General features: G+C 49.7%; 2 protein-coding genes across 3 annotated transcripts in view; one reads left to right on the forward strand and one right to left on the reverse strand.

The window, feature by feature from the left end:
- Positions 1–18,182, reverse strand: part of HDLBP (high density lipoprotein binding protein) — a 37,310-nt gene that overhangs the window by 11,657 nt on the left and 7,471 nt on the right. The window contains exons 1-11 of one of the 2 annotated variants that reach the window (XM_064721153.1): positions 11,937–12,012; positions 7,765–7,832; positions 7,081–7,193; positions 6,026–6,180; positions 5,374–5,589; positions 3,555–3,761; positions 2,590–2,805; positions 1,568–1,774; positions 1,257–1,364; positions 620–724; positions 115–193 (exon numbers count right to left, since the gene is read on the reverse strand). In XM_064721153.1, coding sequence (XP_064577223.1) covers positions 115–193; positions 620–724; positions 1,257–1,364; positions 1,568–1,774; positions 2,590–2,805; positions 3,555–3,761; positions 5,374–5,589; positions 6,026–6,180; positions 7,081–7,156 — 1,369 coding nt within the window. In that variant the 5' untranslated portion in view covers positions 7,157–7,193; positions 7,765–7,832; positions 11,937–12,012. Of the gene's footprint in view, positions 1–114; positions 194–619; positions 725–1,256; positions 1,365–1,567; positions 1,775–2,589; positions 2,806–3,554; positions 3,762–5,373; positions 5,590–6,025; positions 6,181–7,080; positions 7,194–7,764; positions 7,833–11,936; positions 12,013–18,182 lie in introns of those variants that run through there. The other variant, XM_064721152.1, reaches the window with a different exon arrangement.
- Positions 10,598–12,448, forward strand: LOC135451824 (collagen alpha-1(I) chain-like). The gene has a single exon (XM_064721369.1). It carries the CDS (start codon positions 10,598–10,600, stop codon positions 12,446–12,448), a length of 1,851 nt encoding a protein of 616 aa, XP_064577439.1.

Genomic DNA, 18,182 nt, shown 5'->3' on the forward strand with positions numbered 1-18,182 from the left:
CCAGAAGGGCAGAGGCAATGTGATGGAGGCAGCACTCTGGCTGAGCTGCAGAGCCACGATATGACAGGCTTATCACAGAGAGTTGAGGAAGGATAAGAAAGGCACCCCACTTACTGTTAGCTCCGTTCTTGCCAATGAGGTGTCGGTGGAATTTGTGGTCGACATTGATTTCTGCATAATCCATCCGGTTGATCTACAAAGAATTGTACAGGGCTAGGCAGGGCAGGCCCCCTCTGCTGCTGCCTGAGCCCACTGCCAGTGCAGGCACTGACTCCAGCTGCAGCTACAAGCACTCCTCCTGCTAGTGAGCACAGCAGAACACTCCTCTGCTTTGAGCTGAGAGCACCATGCTTGTGAAACATTTAAAGAGACTTAAATGCCTCTCCAGCTGTGACTGAAAGAGAATCTTCCCTTCTCTGCATCAAAAGACTGAAGATGTGCCCGTGATTTTTTAAGAAAAGCTTCATAACCAAGGTTTTTGTTCACCTGCCACACAACTTGCCTTCTGCAAGTTCTGTTAAGCCTGTGAAGATACCCACAGACATGAGCTACACTTCATCTGTTTCCCCACCTTTCCCCACTTTCTTTTTATACAGTAGAACTAGCACCAACAACTCACCAGATCCTTAACCATGACTTCAATCTGTTCCTGTGCCACATTCACATCTTCTGTAGGTCCTTCCAAAGTGATTTTGTCTTCTCCTTCAGTGAATTCGATGTGAACCTTGACACACAAGGCAAGGAAACCAGTAAGAATTTTCCAAGGTAAGAGCCAGGTCAATGCTGTCAGTCAGGCCTACACCATCAATCCCTACCACTAAGGGTACACAGGATTTCTGAAGCAGGCAACCTACAATTTTGGCCATATTGGTGTCTAGAGCACAAGGTTTTGGTGCTGTCCTGGAGTCTGCAAGGGCTTTGGAGAAGTTGCTCACCTAGCCTTTCTCCAGACACCATCTCACTCACAAGGGAGAAGTCTCATTGAACTCAGAATTTCCAGGTCTCCTACTACATCAATTCTCCAAATACTAACACATAAAGTTTCCTTTGAAGGACTCAACACCTGAAAGTAACATAGGATGGGAAGTGTTTGAGGCAGTAGAATCTGGTTGGTAGCTCCCCTGAATATGATAAGATCTGTGTCATTTCCTCCCTGGTTTTATCCATACCAGAATACATTTCTCTCTCTACAAAGAGTGAGCTGGATTAAACCACATTCTACTTCAACTGGTGCTAAGCTAACAGTTCATCCATACCTTTGGCATCTGCTGAGTTATTTTGGCCAGATTTTGTCCTTTCTTTCCAATGATGAAACGATGAAGCCAAGAGGGGGCTGAGACCGAGGAGACGGTAAAACTGTTGGCCTGAGAGACAGAGAAGCTGTTGATGGACAGACTGCAAGAGGCCTTCACAAAAAATCACTTCCAATTCCCATGCTGCACCCTCATTGTTCAATTCTAAGCTGCATCTCTGACAGCCTGACAGAGACCACCCCCCTCCACCTGTCAGTGCCCAGGGATGTATTTCTGTGGGGCTGCCAAAGGAGCCTGGCCCATCCCATCAGTACCTTTGCATAGACTTCAGTCAATGCCTGCCCAAGCTTTTCAGGCTCGCCTCGCAGTATCACCGTCTCCGAGCTACTGTCAGTGGGTGGGATCTCGACAGACACTCCAGTTTTCTCCAAGATCTCCTGCAGGGAATTACCCTTGGGGCCGATGACATACTTGTGCTGGGACTTCTTCACCTCCACAGCGATGGTAGTAGTCTTCTTTTTCTGTAGGAGCAGAGGCACTGGAGCATCAATCACAAGGGAGCAGGGAAGGACAAAAGTGAAAGGAAGAGACACAAGATGCAGTGAAGCTCAGCACCCAGGAAAGATCAAAGCAAAGGTGAGCACAGGAGTTCTGCAGTACCCTAGAATCTTGGGGACCTGCTTACAGAAAGCCTTATTCTCAAAAATTGACAGGTGAAATACAAAAATTTTGTTTCAGCTCCCTGGGACACTACATGGAAGAGACCACATACACACCCCTGGCCTTGCACAATGCCCAGCTGTCCCCAGGCAGTGCTGTAATGCAACACCACGCTATAAGCTGATTATCTGTGTTGAAATTCAGACCGGTACAAATGCAGACGTAACCATGAGGAAAAACAGACCAACAACCCACAACAAGGATATTCACAGTGACACTAACAATGGAAAATAAACTGAGGTGAAATTTACTTTTCAGCAACTTCTACTCATGTAACAATTTTGATACTGTCAGTTGGCCACACTGTAGCCTTCACACTTCCCTCCTTCCTTTGCAGCACCTGTGAAAACATGCACCCAGAGAGCTCTTTGTGGTCTGCTAATTTCCATTACACAAAAAAGCAGGAGAGCTGTCACCTCCCCAACAGAATCACCCCACGTCCCACTCTGCTGAGCAAGGAAATGGTAAGACCCAGGTCCATGTACTGCAAAGGCTGCTGAGCAAGAGCTGACACGAGGAGAATGCAACTGAGGGATGCACAGAAGTAGAACAAGAAGGGAAGAGGGGCTGTGAGCAGGTGGGGGGGAAGATGGGAAGCTTTAGGGACCATCCATACCTTCTCCTCATAGATCTTCTTAACACGAGCCACAGCCTGGGCCAGCTGCTCCTTCTCCCCTGTGAAGACTATCTCTGTCTTGTTGACGCTGGGCGGGGGGATGTTGATGCGTGTCCCTGTCTCCTGCATGAGCTCACTCACCAGCTTGTTGTAAGGGCCAGCAATGAAGGGATGGTACACTTTCTCCACATCCAGCCTCTCCACGGCACGCTTATCCTACAGGAATCCAGAACAGCCCTCAGGGAAACTGCTGGTGATACATACAGCTGATTCCCAGTGCTGTCTTTCTTGACACTCTAGCCCAAGCACCTTTCCAGTTTGCAGGCTCCATCCCTTTCCATCTACAAACACCGCTGGTCTCAATTTATGATATTTGCCTCTAATCTCTTGGCTTAGCTGGTAACTAATGTGGTTCACTTCAAAATATGAAAAGAGCTTATTTGACTTCAGAGATGGACAAAAGGGGCAAGCAGAAGGTGCAGAACCTGGAAGCAGTGCTCAAACAGCCAGGGGAATGGTGTGCACCTCTGTTCAGGCTAACAGTGTTACCACTTGTAGGGGGATAGAATACAAAGGTAGTATAGAAGGTAATCTTACCCCCTCAGAGTTGCAGCTGGGTTAATTATTAAGGATTAGGAGCTGGCCTGATGTTAACAGGCCACAGCTGTAGCCAATAAGAAGAGTGTTCTAAAAGAGTGGATTGGTTGGTTGAGGGGACTGGAGTCAGTTGGCTGCTGTGAGGACAAGGAAGAGTCAGTGCCCAGAGGAGCTGCCTACAAGAAACATCAAGGGGGTACAAAACTCTGGCAATATGGAACCATTGCAATGTAATGACAATAGAACTCTTGCAATATAATGACAACAACCACTGGCTGTGGCCATGGTGGCTACAAACATCTCATATACCATAGAGAACCAAAATGGCAGTTCAGATAACAACATGAGAGATCACAGGCCTGAGGTACCTGCTCAGCAGAGATAAGCAAGATCTCGTGTCGGGCCTTTTCAATCCCTTCCTTAGTGCCAGTGATCTTGATCTGGTTGCTGGGGTCATCTGGGCGGGGGATCTGGATCTTGGTTGCAGTTTTGAGCTCCAGGTCCTGCAGCTTCTCACCATTCTTTCCAATGACAAAGCGGTGGTGCTCCTTGGGGATGGCAACTGTCGCTGAGGCCTGCAATACAGAGGCCAAGGATCTGTGAGAGCCCCTGCCTGCACAGGGAAAGCTTTTCAGATGCTGCTTATGCTACAACTGAGGAGTGAACACAGTGTCTTCCAGCACATCCATCTAGCACAAGACTGACACAATGCCAGAGGAGCTGATCTAAAGTGCCTGTATTCCAGGAGTCTAAACCCCACTATTCCCTAAAAAGCCTTCTGTTTTCCCAGGACCAACACTCTGAACAAGCAAAAGCCTTCAGGCACAGATGAGGAGGTGTCTATGCTCCACTGTCTCAGTCTCTCAGCACCAGAGAGCAACTGGGATGACAGCTCTGGGGTAGAGTTTATCTGAACTCTGATATCTGCTGCCAAGGCTACAGAGAAGAAGACATAGCCTGACTCCTAGGAAACTGAAATTCAACACCAGAAACTTATTCCAGCAGGCAGACAGCTCAACTATGCTTACCATTACTGAGTGCTAAGGTGTCTTCAAAGCAGCACATGCTGCTTCAGGGACTGCTTCTCTCTTGAAAACAAGGGATCCCCAGAACTTTTCTCAATCTAGCAATAAAGGTCTGGCTTGTAACAGGGATTCCTGACTTCTACCCTTCTCAATGAGTTTTTATTGACCTGAGAGCTTAGGATTGCTACTATGCTGTTGATCCCAGTGAATATGTAACTATTAACTAACTAGGCACTTACAATTCAAGCTATAATGGAAAAAGAAATAAATGAAATCAAAACCAGATCACTTGGTGTGACTCTTCAGCTTCCTGTCCACATACTGATGCCAGGCAAGCCGAGGAGAGGTTGCAACACAGACACACCTTTCAGACCTGGGGCCACGTAGGAGGGATATGTGAGGACATGTGGGGCATGGATCTGTGGGAGTACAACCTAAACTATTTTTTCAGATGCACATTATGTAGAGTTTGTCCCATTTTCATCCCTCTGGCAGGGTATGACACATGGGCTGAACAGCACTGAGCAGACATGGTATTAACTACTGCATTAACTACCTTGGACATTACACTTTAAAACACACCATGACATCTGGCTATGATGGATCTTAACAAGAAGTACCATTTTGATAATGAACTCAAGAACCTGAAAGTAAGAAATCAAAATGCAGAGGACTGAAAGGAGAAGCAACTGAAACAAGCAGTCTGTAATTACTTACCAATGGGGCTCAAGTTACACAACTCAGAACCCCAATCTGAAACTTCCACCATTTGGCAGGACTCCCTCTTCTCTATTTTTCTTCCTCCCATCCCTCCACATTCTTCTCTGAAAGACTTCAGAGAAAGCACCACTCTGTTCTCACACACTATGAATTTTGTGTGAGGGACCTGTACCCTGCCAGCACCAGCACCTCAGCACAAAGTCACAGGTTGAAGACTCCACCCTTCATGCAACACCATGGCCTGTAATTAGCTTTGAACCCTATTTTAAGCCTCATTTCCATTCCAAATTGCCAACTGTATGCTTTGAAAATATATGGCAAAGCTGAATTAGTCATCTAATAACACCTCTTTGGCTTATAAGCACACACCCAAGGGTCTCAAAGCATTCAAGAGTCTTGGGGAAGAGCAAGGATCAAGTGAGAAACAGTTAGCTGCCCTCACCTGAGTCTGCAGCCGAGCAACAATTTCCTTCCGAGCCTTCATGACTGCTTCCAGCTTGCCAGAGACCATGATGGAAAGGCCCTGGTCCTTTGCCAGAGACAGCTCCAGGTGAGCTCCTGTCTTCTGCATGATGTCAAGGCAGATCTTGGCCTGCTCCCCTTCTCCAAACTGATTCATGTCCTTGTACTTCCTCTCCTCCAGCGGCACATGGAACACCTGCTCAGCCACAGACACAAAAAGCACAGCAAGCTGTCAGTGTGCTTTGCCTGACAGCTCCTCTCTCTCTCTCATGGCTATGCAGGACTTTGGTGGCAAGCTGACCCCCAGGTTTGTGCAGCTGTGCCCAGGGAAGGGCAGGAGCACTTCCGCAGCCAGGCTGCCCCACACTGGGACTCTTCCTAAAGGGGGATTAGCACTCACTACAGGAATTCTGCAATCCTCCCTCTGGGCCTGCTTCAGCTATTTGTGGAACAGGGATTCCAACACATCCCTCCCCTCCAGAGCAGTCCTAGCTCTCAGCTGCAGTACCAGGGTAAAATACAACAAAGAGGCTGACTGATATACCAAGGATTTCATACTCCAGAGAATGCTTCACTTCACCTACTTTGGGGAGTGGGGAAAAGACAGGAGATAAGACATCCACTCCACCAACCTGAGTGATGACAGAAGCCTTTATTGGTCGAATTTTGCTCCAGGGACCAGCAGGTTCCTGGGCAGCTTCCAAACATGGTGCTTTCTCAGGGAGTGGAGGGAAGGCTTCCTTGTAGGTTGGAGGATCATTCTCTTCTTCAGAGTTTAAAGCTGTAACTGGAGTAAAGCAAATAGGGCAAATGAGTCACTTTCCCTGCAGAAATGCCCCTGTTCACAGGCAGTGCAATTGTAATTAGGCACCACTAACAAGGGAGAGCAAATGGCTTGTGCCCTGCTATTAATCCTATTACAACTATGCCTATGGGGCTGCCAAGTCTGGAGCACGACTGACATCAGCACAGCACAGACTGCAGTGGATGCCACAAACCACCAGCCTTGTTTGAGCTGGCACAGGGGGTGCAGGGAGTGAACAGCACCTTATTGCCAACTCTGTCAAGAGGAGTTCAATTAGGAGAAAACAGGCTGAGCTGAAAGAAGTGAAAGGACCAAAGGGTGCAGGTCAGAAGGGGATAAGACAAACATCAGCCCAGGGAAAAGGCAGAGAAGGACTATAGTTAGGGCAAAGTCTAGGGAAAGGGCAGAGAAGGACTATAGTTAGGGCAAAGTCTAGGGAAAGGGCAGAGAAGGACTATAGTTAGGGCAAAGTCTAGGGAAAGCCTGTATGCCTGTACATTATGTGCACTGGGCCATACCAAATGGGGCAGCTCACAGCTGGGAATGGAAGCCAAAACCCACCACAGAGTCAGTTTGTATGGTCAGTGACCACCCCCAGCACCTGGCTGAGCAAAGGGTGGAAATGACAGCCCAGCAAACTGATCTCTTGTGTAGCTCATTGCCCCACTCTTGATGTGCCCCATCCCAGGGCTGAGAGCACTGCTAGCCAGAACTCTCTGAAGTGTTCAGGCCCATCTCCTCACAGCCCTCATTGTGCAGCACCACCACTGTGTTGCTGGGGGTGGACAGCTAGTCCAGTAAAACACTAATTTAGGGAAGGCAAATGCACAATTTTAACATGTTTGTGCAGTCTGGATTGAGAGGCACATGACAGGAACTCACCTTTCACCTGCTGCTGGGCCAGGCCGCTGCGGTGTTCAGCAAAGCTCTCCTGGGTCAAAACTGCCACAGAGCTCATTGTCGACTTCCCACCCACACACAATCCGGGTATGCCACTGCGAGAGATGGAGTGGCAACAGTATTACCAACAGCAGCCAGGGTGAACAAAGTCAGCCCAGGAAGACAAAGTACTTGTTACAGAGCACTCTTCCAGTCTTCCTCTTGAAAAGCACCCCCAGGGCCCACTGGCTGCCTGATTTCCTTGTTGAAACAGGAATTTTGGGGGGATATTTCCTCCCTACACAGTGGTCACCAAAACCAGAGCTCCTCCCTAAGAAGGCAAAGGATGTGTAACCTAAGAAGGTCACTGGAAAGGGGGACACCACAAATTTTTAAAGCATACTCTAATTAAACTTAGAGTACAGTCTCATTAATCTATTAATTATTAATGGTGTGCAATTTTACATGAGTATGTGAATATCTGGACAGTCAGTCCAAGACCATGGTGTACTCCTAGAGATAAAAGAGAAAGGACCCAGGAAGCTGTTTCCTCCTCCTGAGAAACTTATTTAGGTGCCTGACTTAGGGAGACACTCAGAAAACCACTCTGACTAGCAAGCTCAGCAGCAGCAAGATCTTTGGCTCCCCAAAATAAGAATTTACCAGCTAAATGGTGTAAAAACTTACCAGCTAAATGGTCAGTAGCCAGAGAGTCCGTCCTGTAAGCTGCCTGTTTGTCAGCCTGCCAGCTTTTGCTGTAGAGAAAAAAAATAATTAAAATAAATAAATTAGGTCCAAGACAACAGAAAACATGACATCCCTGTTACTGTGACTTCCAACAGAGCACTGCCTGTAGCTTCAAAGCTGCACCTTATCCAAAACACTCATACCCAGCTGCATCTCCCCACACATGACACCTGTTGTATTTTACTAGCTGTGCCACTATCTACTCCAACTTCACAGCAGGAAGTCTGGAGTAGTTACTCTTTCACCACACTGGCTACAAGAGTAGCCATCCAATATCAGGCAAAAATATAGTCAATTAATAGCAGATGTTCAAAACATGAAATTTCAGGGTTGCAAACAAGACCTTCTCTAGTCAGAAGAGACTAACAACCTGAAAACCTGCCAACAGCACTGCCATCAGTCACAAGTTAGGAATGTAGTTCAGTGGAGCTTGGGTGAATCAACACAGACATCCTCACAAACCAAGGCAAACACTCAGCTGCTGGGCAGTCCAGCTCTGCAGTTTTTATTGCAATAAGATCATGCACCAGGCACTAAATTCTGTCTCCAGGCCTAAATCTGAAAGTTTGAAGAAGAAAATTTACACTGGTTTACATAGACTATTTTAAATGTGTACAAGAGGCAGAACCAGGAAGAAAAATACACTGCTGGGAAAGGACTTCCATCTCCTGAACCTGGATCTGCAGATTTACTGAGAAAGCGCTTAGGAATACAAGTGAAAATGTAAAAGTCAGTACAGTACACACACTGTCAGTTGTACAATATTCACACCCAGAGCCCTCCAGAGCTGCTCTGTGTGCTTCTGCAGAGCTGGCACTCTCCTAAAACCCAGTGCCTCTGCCTGCTCATGGGACAAGAGGCTGCTGTCCCACACACACCCTGCAGTGCTGCTTGGGCCATCTTCTGTACAGCTTGATTGCTTTTCAGCAAAGTAGCAGCTGCCATCTCTGACACTCCAGTATGTTTGAAAGGCTCCCAAAACCAGGGTCACTCCTAAAAACATAGTGCTGCTGATGGGGTGTCTCACATTATGCTTGAGCTGTAATGCAGTAAAGGGAGGCTGATGGTGGCAGAAGGAAAGGAGGGAAGAACAGAGAAAACAGTGATGCAACAGAGTCATCCAGGCCTGATCTGCACCTCAGCCAAGGCCATTGTTTTCCCCTACTTCAACACACCTTGAACAGGCAGAAGGCAGCACAAACTGTGCTGTCAGAGCAATAGAGCTAATGCTGCAATTAATCCAGGAATGAGGCAGCAGGTACTGGGACAGCCAGTCATGCTGCTGAAGTACAGCTGCTGCAGCAATGCAGATCTCTGCACAGAAAGGGTGGCTAGCAACCTGATCTTGCAGAAATCTCCTTGCAGTCCAGGGTTACACCCCAGTGCAAGACATGGTTATGTGTCCATGGTGCATGCCTGTGCTGCTCAGGCTGCTGCAGATCCAAGGAAAGCAAGTTACAGCCATGGCACCTGTTCCAGACTATCTCCCCAAGGCTTGCAGACTCTGTGGCAGCTCCTGCAGCCCCTTGGGTCACTAACGAGGGTGCCACCACCTTGTGGCAAGCTCCAAATGAAGGCAGGAGGGAGAGGCATGCTAGACATCACAAACAGCTGTCAAGGTCTGGCCACAGCCTTGCTAAAGGCACAGATGTGCTTATAACTCTCATTTCTCCAGAAAACACCACCTGGCTGATCTTGCATGTATTTTTCTCCTTAGAGGAGGAGGGTAAGGATAAGAAGTCAGTGAACAACACCCAATATAGCACCTACTTGAAAGACACAACCTCAAGGCACAGCTGCTGGTTTCACTGTGTACACAGCAGCTGCACAGATCCTCCTTCAGCCTCCACCTCAGAGAGCAGCCAGACATTGAATGCAGAATCAAAGGGCAGCATTTATCCATATGAATTTCTGCTTCGTCACCCATACAAGAAGCTAAGAACAAATACTCCTCATCTCCAGCAATTCCAAGCATCTGGTATATTGCAGGCCTCAGGGATTCATCTCTGGCCAAAATCAGAGGCAACCATTAGAATGGTATTTTAAATGCAACATCAAAACCAGCAGTTCAAGCACTGCATTTGGATCTTACACCTCCTTGGCTTCCCACTTAGGTTTTGAAACTAAGGTTACAGCTACGTCATGCCAGCATGGAGCTGACTGGGTCAACAGGTTTCAAACTGCCTGCTTGATACACTGCCTGTAGCGCTGGCCTTGTGCACCAAATAAAGTTACAGAAGTCTAGAGCACATTTCAATAAAGAGAACGAATTCTCAAATAAAGAGAAACATCCTAAAAATAACCTCCAGCAATGGCCAGACCTAATCACACGGGAAACATTTGTATGAAGAGAAACAAAGGCAAAGTCATGAGTTACACTGCCAATACAGGCAGCTCTTGTGGACGGAAATGTCAGTTACATGTTATTTAAAAGTATATTTATACAAACATTATTACTTTGTTAATGCCATGCAGTGAGAACACACACAGCAGCAGGTCTGGGCTGGTAGGCACTGTGCTCTGTCAAACGTTCACCCAGGACAAGGCAACCTCTTGGTTGATGAGTGGACACATGAAAATACTTCTTTTCTGAAAACCGACGGGCTCCCTCAGCGACTGAAGGCCCAGGTCCCCTGGTTTGGAGGGGATCACGCTGACAGACAGCTGCTGTGTGGCAGAACGCAGTCTCCCTTCGTAGCGATTCCCGACTTAATGCATCACAAAGTGCAACCCGACCGCAGCCCTGGCCGCGGGCAGCCCTGACCCATCCCCCATGTTTACTCTTCCACCAGCGCCGGCCCCGCCGCCGCGTCTGGCCCCGGACAGGAGGAGCCCTGTGGCGGCCCCGCCACCGAGGACGTGCACCCGGCCGCGTCCTGCTGGCCGGCCCGGTGGGGCAGCCCGAGACGGCGCCTCTCACGGGGCTGGGACAGGGGCATCGCCGGGGCAGTTGGTGCCCGGAGCCTACCCAGGCCCGCACCGCCGCCGTGACCCCCGGGGCAGCGGCACGGGGCCGCCGGTCCGCTCGGCCCCGCCGTGCCCGGCCGAGGGGCGGGGGAGCCGCCAGGCCCCGCGGGCCCGGCCGGGCGGGCGGCGCCGCCAGCGCCACCTCAGCACTGGCGGCACCGGGGGCGGGGCGGCGGGGCGGGGCGGCGCCCTTAAAGGGCCCGGCGGGCCCCGCTGTCACCGCGCCCCCCGCGGGGCCGAGCGGGAGGGGGCGGCGGGGGCGCGCCCAGGGCACCGGGACCGTGCGGGAACGGGGTCGGGGCGCGGCCGGTGCCACGGGGCAGCTGCAGCCCCAGCCCCAGTGCCGGCAGCCCCAGCCCGCCGCGGCCCTGAGGGTTGCAGGCCGGGGGCGGCCGCATCAGGCGAGCGGGGGGCAGGAGCTCCCGCGGGGCCCAGTGACAGCCCCGAACGCGGCTCCACGGCCGCCGGAACGGTGCCGGTGGCGGGCAGCGCGGCGGGCACGGCCGGCTCCGGGCCCGGCGCTGGCACCTCCCCCCGCCGACGGTGGCCAGGGCGCTCGTCCTTCTATAGCCACGGCAGGAGAGGAGCGCTCGGCCCGCGGCAGGCTGGGCTGCCCGCCGCCGGCGCTCCGCGGGCTGACCAACACCGGACGAGCGCTCGCCTACGGCCGCTTTGGCTCCTATCGGAATCAAACCCCAAGACGGCCGGGAACGGCATGGAGCCGCCTCCGTCTGCGCCACTAACCCTCTCCCACCAACGACGGGGTCCACACCGTGCCTCGGCCCGGCCCGGCCGCCCCCTCCCCAGGCAGCCGCGGGGCCCGGCCTCCCCATCGGCGCGGCCCCACTGCCGGCCATCCGCGGCAGCTGCTGCCGGCCGGCACAGCCATGCCACCGGCGGCCGAGGCCGCGCCGCGGGGCCAGACTTTTCCCCACCTCCCGCCGCCGGATGCCCTCCCTCGCCGGACTTTGCCCTGCCCGGCTCGGCCGGCGCGAAGTTAGCGCGCACTTTGCAGGCAGCGCCGACACGTCGGTGCCCCGGGGAGGATGCAAGGCCGCCTCAGGCCGGGCCGGGCCTCCCCGCCAGCCTCCACGTCGGCGCCGCGGCCGCGGCGGAGGGGCCGCCCCCCGTCCCCCGTGACTCACTCCGGCCGGTGCCCGCTCGCCCGCCCTTCTGGAGAAACGGAGCGCTCCTGGGAGAACGGCGCGGCGCCCGCCCCGCCGCCTATATAGGCCGGGCCGCTGCCAATCCCCGGGCCGCACGTCAGCGGGACATGCCCCTTCCCGGCGGGGCCGGCCCGCCACGCGTGCCCTGCGCCGCCGGGGACGCCCCGCTGCGGCCGAGCGGCCCCGGAGCCTGCGGCTCTGCTGGCGGCCCCGCTCCCGCACGGCCAGGGAAGCGGATCGCGGCTGGCTACCGCCCGCTCTGCGCCCCGGAACCGCGCCGATATCCGCGGTACAAGCCCTGTGCACCTTCCGTGCGGATTCACCGCGGAACGCGCCTCCCGACCGCAGCCCAGCGGCAGCACCGAGCCGCCCGCAGGCCCTTACCCAGCCCCGGAGCTCAGGATTACCCACTCCGGGCAAGCCCGGTATCACGCAGGGTTAGTGAGCAGTGGCTCATGAGGGCTCCGATCAGCCTGAAAACCGCGGCTTAGAGAAGAGAACAGCTGGGGCTCCTGCCAGGTCCCGCGAGTGCAGAGGGACAGCGAGGCCCCAGCCCCGAGAGGCCCCTTGATCCACCTCCTCCTGCACACCCTGTCAGAGCAGCAGCTGCCCGAAGGGAGGCTGCAGGCAGGCAGGAGGGGCAAGGTAAGAGCAAGAGTACAAAAAAAAAAAAAGCCAAAAAACAACAAAACCATAGAAAACCCCCAAAACCACAACACAATCCCCCGGAAAAATAAAATAATAAATAAAAAAAACCCCAAACCCGCACCCCTCTTCTTATTCCAATTTTTGGGAAGAGTGAAGGAGGGGAAAGGCAAGCCAGCAAGCACAATACCCTCCTTTCCTGCACAGAGGATGTTTATTACTTTGTGCAATATAGATGTTTTTAATTATTAGCTCTGCACCCTCAGGGAACCAAGGAAAAAACCCTGTCCCATTCCCATCACTGTAAAAATGCATCCAATTTGAACTGATTTTTGCATTAGCTCATTTTCCTACATGGCATTAATCTTTCTAATAATTTATAACTTACACTTAGTGACTGGTTTTCTCATTCCCACCTTGAGAAAGAGCACTCCCAGATCCTAGCAAACAAAATGAAAGCTGCTCTGTGGAGCTCTGACCACAAAAATCTGAGGTCTTTGGGTTAACTGCTTTTGAGTACACGCAGTAAATTTTAGAGATTTCATGCACTGTATTTATGGAAACATGGATGGTATTTAGCCTTTAGTAAAATTATTACTTATTAGTAAACAAGAGTAGATTTCTCCATTTCTCCTCTTTTTATCCTATGGCTGGGAGAACATCATCAAAACACTTGAATTTTTTGACACAAACAATTTATAGCTATAAATAAAGATACACTTGTGGGTGAAATGGGGAAGTCTGCTGAACAGTGAACAGTCATCAGGACTGAACTGACACCATGGCCAGGCACCTCTGTGATCTCCCCTCAAAGCCTGTTCTCTCTGGGAGGATGCAGGAATCCCACTCCAGGCACGGGGATCTCCACAGAAAGGCAGATATCACTGCTGCCACGTCATGGCTGCTGCAGGAGCTGGCTCTGGCTGCTCTGGCACAAAGCACCGGGCTGTGGATGCCACCAGTGCCCCTAAGCCCCCAAGCAGGCTGGTGCCTGCCAAGGCTCTTGGGGGTTTATGTAAAGGCAGAGCTCCAGGACCTGGGCAAACCTCAGCACCTCCAGACTCTGGGCAGCAGCTGCAGTGCAGGGTGCTGTAATTTGGGACTCAGAACCCTGCTTAAGATGCAGGATGCTCTTCAGGTGCTTTTGCTCCCTCATGTTGATCTCCCCAGTGCAAAGCTCCTCTCAACACTAACTTCCAATTAACTCTAACATGAGCAAGTACCACAATCCCCTGAGCCAGGGAACCAGAGAAGCATCACAACCTCCAGCCTACCAAAGCACCAACACTGTTCTCCCTCACCTCCACCTCATTATCTGGTTCAGCAGAGGCCCTCTGTGGGGACATTCCACCTTGTGCCTCTGGGACACCAGCATGGCTCTCTCCTGCTCTCTCTACACAGTGCTGCTGCAGCCATGGGTTGCCAGGTCATTATGGATTTCTTGCTTCTATCACAGCTTCCTCTGCAGGTCTGCTGAAGAGACAATCCTCCTCTGCCTGTTGCTCTTCCTTTACTTGCAGTTGCAAGTGGTGGGAGGGAAGTCTGCCAGTCCCAGAAGCTACTGGAAGGCCTGGAGCACCTGTGTGCCACCCTCAAATAATGATTTCTGCTGAAGGAAACGTGTCACAGGCTGTTCTCCTTAGAGGAAGATCTTCCACAAGGAAAGAGGTGTGTGTATGAGGGGAAAATCTCACCTTTCCTCCCACATTCAGTGCAATATACTGTGCATGGGCAAAAACACATTTAGACGGTGCCAGAAGGCTCATTTCAACCTCCTGCTCCCACCAGCACATCAACCATCCATGTTCCATCCCATACCTTTTCTTCAATGAGGCCATGGAGTGTGGGTAGAGAGGGGTTTGCAGGGATTACTTCAGGTCTGTTCTGTCTACTAACTTGCCCAAAAATGCAATCTCACATTAAAAAATAAATGAAAAATACACTTGTCATGGAGATGTGTATAAAATGGCTCCCCTACAAGCCAGGTGCAGGAATTTTTGGTAGCTGAGGAGAATGGAGACAGAAGAAGGTACCCAACCCCTTGACAAACCTAACTTACCACTCCCCCTCAAGCAACCTGTATTTTGGCAGCATTATAGGCCCCAATTTCATTATTTGTTAGAATAAAGGAAAAAAACCCTCCCAAAGAGAGCACCAAGAAGTGGCAGAAAGGGTAAAGGATTGGGCAGTGTGTAGTTTCCACGGCTTATCAGAGTGGCAGCTCATATCACCAGTCTGAGGGAGGACACAAATGGGACCAGCAAAAACATCAAACACACAGAGAGATAAAAGTAACACTGAACTGGTTTGGGGCTTGTTTTTTTGGAACATGTGTTCACCCATGTGAAGGCAAGGCTGAGGAGTTAAGAAGCTTTCCATGATCACTTCAGCCCAGAGCTCTTGGGGAAGGGAAAGGAAAGTGCACCTTAAAGTACTGGAGCAAAAAGGCTGGTCTTTCCTGGCACAGCCACCCTCGGCTGAGCTGGGATTTTGAAAGCATTTCTTCTGGCCTATTCGTATTTTCTGTTGTTATAACAGAGCCCTATTTTTCCTGCCAGAAACCAAAAGCCTTATTTGGAAAGCAACCCAAGTATGTTCCAAAGAGTGTGTGCTGTGATTTTATTTCCTGTTAAATATAACTCCAGATTTCTAAAACTGTACAAATAAGCACCCTTTTTGTACTCTGGGTGCTTATCCCACACCCTCAAGTCAGAGAACACCACAAAAGAGCTACCCCCTGAAAACATCCATTGCAGCACATCCCTTGCCAGTGGCGTTAAGAGAAAAGGGTTGGGGGTATACTTTGCATCACACTAGAAAAAGCAAGCAAAAGAGGATTCAGGATGCAGGGCACTTGTGGCAGGGAGTACTGAGGGTCCCAGCCAAAGCAGGATACGTGTCTGAGCTCCACAGCTATCGCTGTGGCAAGCCAGGGGATCTTCCAACAGAACATTGGCATTTCTACAGAAAAGCTCTGTTAAACTGGAGTTTGGAGTCAAACTATATGGATAGTTCTGCTAAGAGAATAAAAAAAGTTTCATCATAAGAAATGATTGAACTGAGTCCACATTGCTTATGTCTCCGAGATTAGTTTTTACTTATTTGCTATGAGGAAGAAAAGTTTCAGGGATGTGCAAATCAGACACCTATCTTCCCCATTCACATCAATGCTGGGAAGAGATGATTCTGTAGGCTAAATTCTGCCCCTTGGCTGTACTTAATGCAGCTTCCACCATCTTCAGAGGCCCACTGTAAATACCCAATTAGAGAATTAGAGGTAGAAAGAGAAAAGTCTACCCAAGCCTAGACACTAATCCCAGCTCCAATCACTTAGTGATGCTGTGAAGAAGAGAGGGTGGTGGAAGGAAGATGAGTGACTGTGTTTGTCTCACACAGGATCTGTGGTAGAAAATACAGGGTCCCAGGTGGGTGCAACACCACTTGCCTTTCTCCTGGTAACCTACATTGTTTATTGAGGGCAATGTTCTTGCAGGAACAGAAGACTGGATATGGAAGAAAAAGGACAAACCTCAGCAGGCCTCTCAGGCAAATATGGGTCTTTAAAACTGACAATAAAATTATGGAACCATCAGCTAGCAAAGAATATAGACACTGCCCTTCCTGGGCTATGCCAGGGTGCTCTGTAACAAGGGGCATGCAGAATAGGCAGGAAGAACAGGAGCAACTTACTGGTGTGACAGAGTTCTAGAGTGAACAAGGAGCACCAGGCTTCTGACTGCAGAGGGAGGAAAAGCTGCTGGCTTTACACAGGGACACTATGAGAAAAATTAGATTTAATGGGGGAAAAAAAAAACAACAGTAAAGAGACTCAAGCTCTGCTCTTGGATTTGCTGCAGATTTGGTGAATTGACCAGCAAATGGTCTTGGTTGGCCTGGCTGTACACACACACAGCATCTTGATTTTCTCTGTGGACTCATTATTTCATTTCAAATTGTTCAGAATGCTGTGATCCTTGGATGTCAGGTGCTGTGACAAAACAAATGCCTTTTCAGAGATGAGAAAGAAAAAAAAATAAAAATCAATGGACACTTTAATAAAATCAATTCAAAAGCAAAGCAGAAGGAAGCCACAGAGGACCAATCTGAGTCTGCCCTTCCACTTGCACTGTGAGAGAAATCTGATTTAACATAAACATGGCTTTCAAGAAGTTGCTAAGGAGTAGAAGCAAATTTCAGGCTGCTGGCCTTGGGGAGCCAATAAACATTTTCATGAGGAATAAACATGAGCGATAAAGTAAAACACAGTATCTTCCAGTTTCACAGTAAAGCAAAACACTGGTTTGACTCAAAATGGAAAAAGTGATTCAGAAAACAAAGATTCAAAATATATTGCCTGGAAAGTGGGAACAGCACAGAAATCATAGAAATTCAGAATATCTGGCAACACATGGAGGTCAGAGACTCTGGGGCCTGCTCAAAGCAGGGTCAGACCAGGGCATTCAGGGCTTTCCTCACTCAGGTCTTGAAAACCTTCCTAGCTGCACAAACTTTCTGGGCAACCCATTCCAACACCTGACTGTCCTTACAGTGAAAAAAGGTTTCTTACTTGCAGTTGGAATTTCAATGTTAGCTTTTTATGCTGATGTGAACTTGCTTTTTAGTTTAAATTACCAGCACACTGTGTGCTTATCACTCCCAGGTGCTTTCTGAGTGGTGCTGCAGCACTGCTTGCCATTCTACACTGCAGAGGAACAAAAATCTTCCACAATCAGTGAGCTGAGAGGTGCTTCCCAAAGCCTGCTAATATCCCAGCTACCCAAGAAAAGAGCATTTTGGAGACACTGCAGAACAAAGCATGCACTATTTTTTTTTCTGTTCTTCAAATGGAAACTTTTACTTTGCTCTCCTTTGGCCACTGGGTTGAAGTTCTTTTGTTTACCTTTCAGTGTCTCCTGATCTCTCTCCATTGGCCACTGCACTATAAAATGAACACGTGGCAATTTTTTTTAAAGAAATGCTGCACGCAGCTCTCATCCACTCTACATCACCTAGCTTGAAAAGGCAAGGAATTTGCAAGCCATAACTTACCTTTTTACTATATTAACTGTCCTATACATAGAAAATATGAAGTCAACTAAGTCCCTGAGCCCAAACCTGTCCCCAGACCCACTAAGACCCTCCTCCAGGTACTCTGAACCTAATATTTTGCAGGGCAGAATTTAAATACTTGCTTACAGCAGTTTATAAAGACAACAACAACCACTTCTTTTCATATTGATTGGATAAATATATACAGAAAACAAGGAAAAGAAAAAAGAACAGTGGCAAACTAAATGAGACCTCCCCAGTGCCACTTTTCAGGGCAGGAGCAGAAAAATTGCAACTTAAGCAAAAATGTAAACAGGCATTTGGTTTTGTCCACTCTGTTTGGGTTCCAGTTCTTTTTAATCTTGCTTAGCTACTTTGATTTGAGGTATTATATAAAAAAAACCTCAGCAAAGTTGTTCAAGACTCCTTAAAAGATTTTAAAGATTCTTCAGTTCACAATGTTTATTGGATAATGAAGAGAAGAGAATGCCAGAGCTCCATTTTTATAAACTTCTATGTGCTCTGGTATGT

The sequence above is a fragment of the Zonotrichia leucophrys genome, chromosome 9, assembly GCF_028769735.1.
Source record: "Zonotrichia leucophrys gambelii isolate GWCS_2022_RI chromosome 9, RI_Zleu_2.0, whole genome shotgun sequence".
Lineage (NCBI taxonomy): Eukaryota > Metazoa > Chordata > Aves > Passeriformes > Passerellidae > Zonotrichia > Zonotrichia leucophrys.

What these genes read in the sequence shown, in the direction of transcription:
- LOC135451824 (XM_064721369.1), top strand. Translation starts at nt 10,598, where the DNA reads ATGTTTACTCTTCCACCAGCGCCGGCCCCGCCGCCGCGTCTGGCCCCG.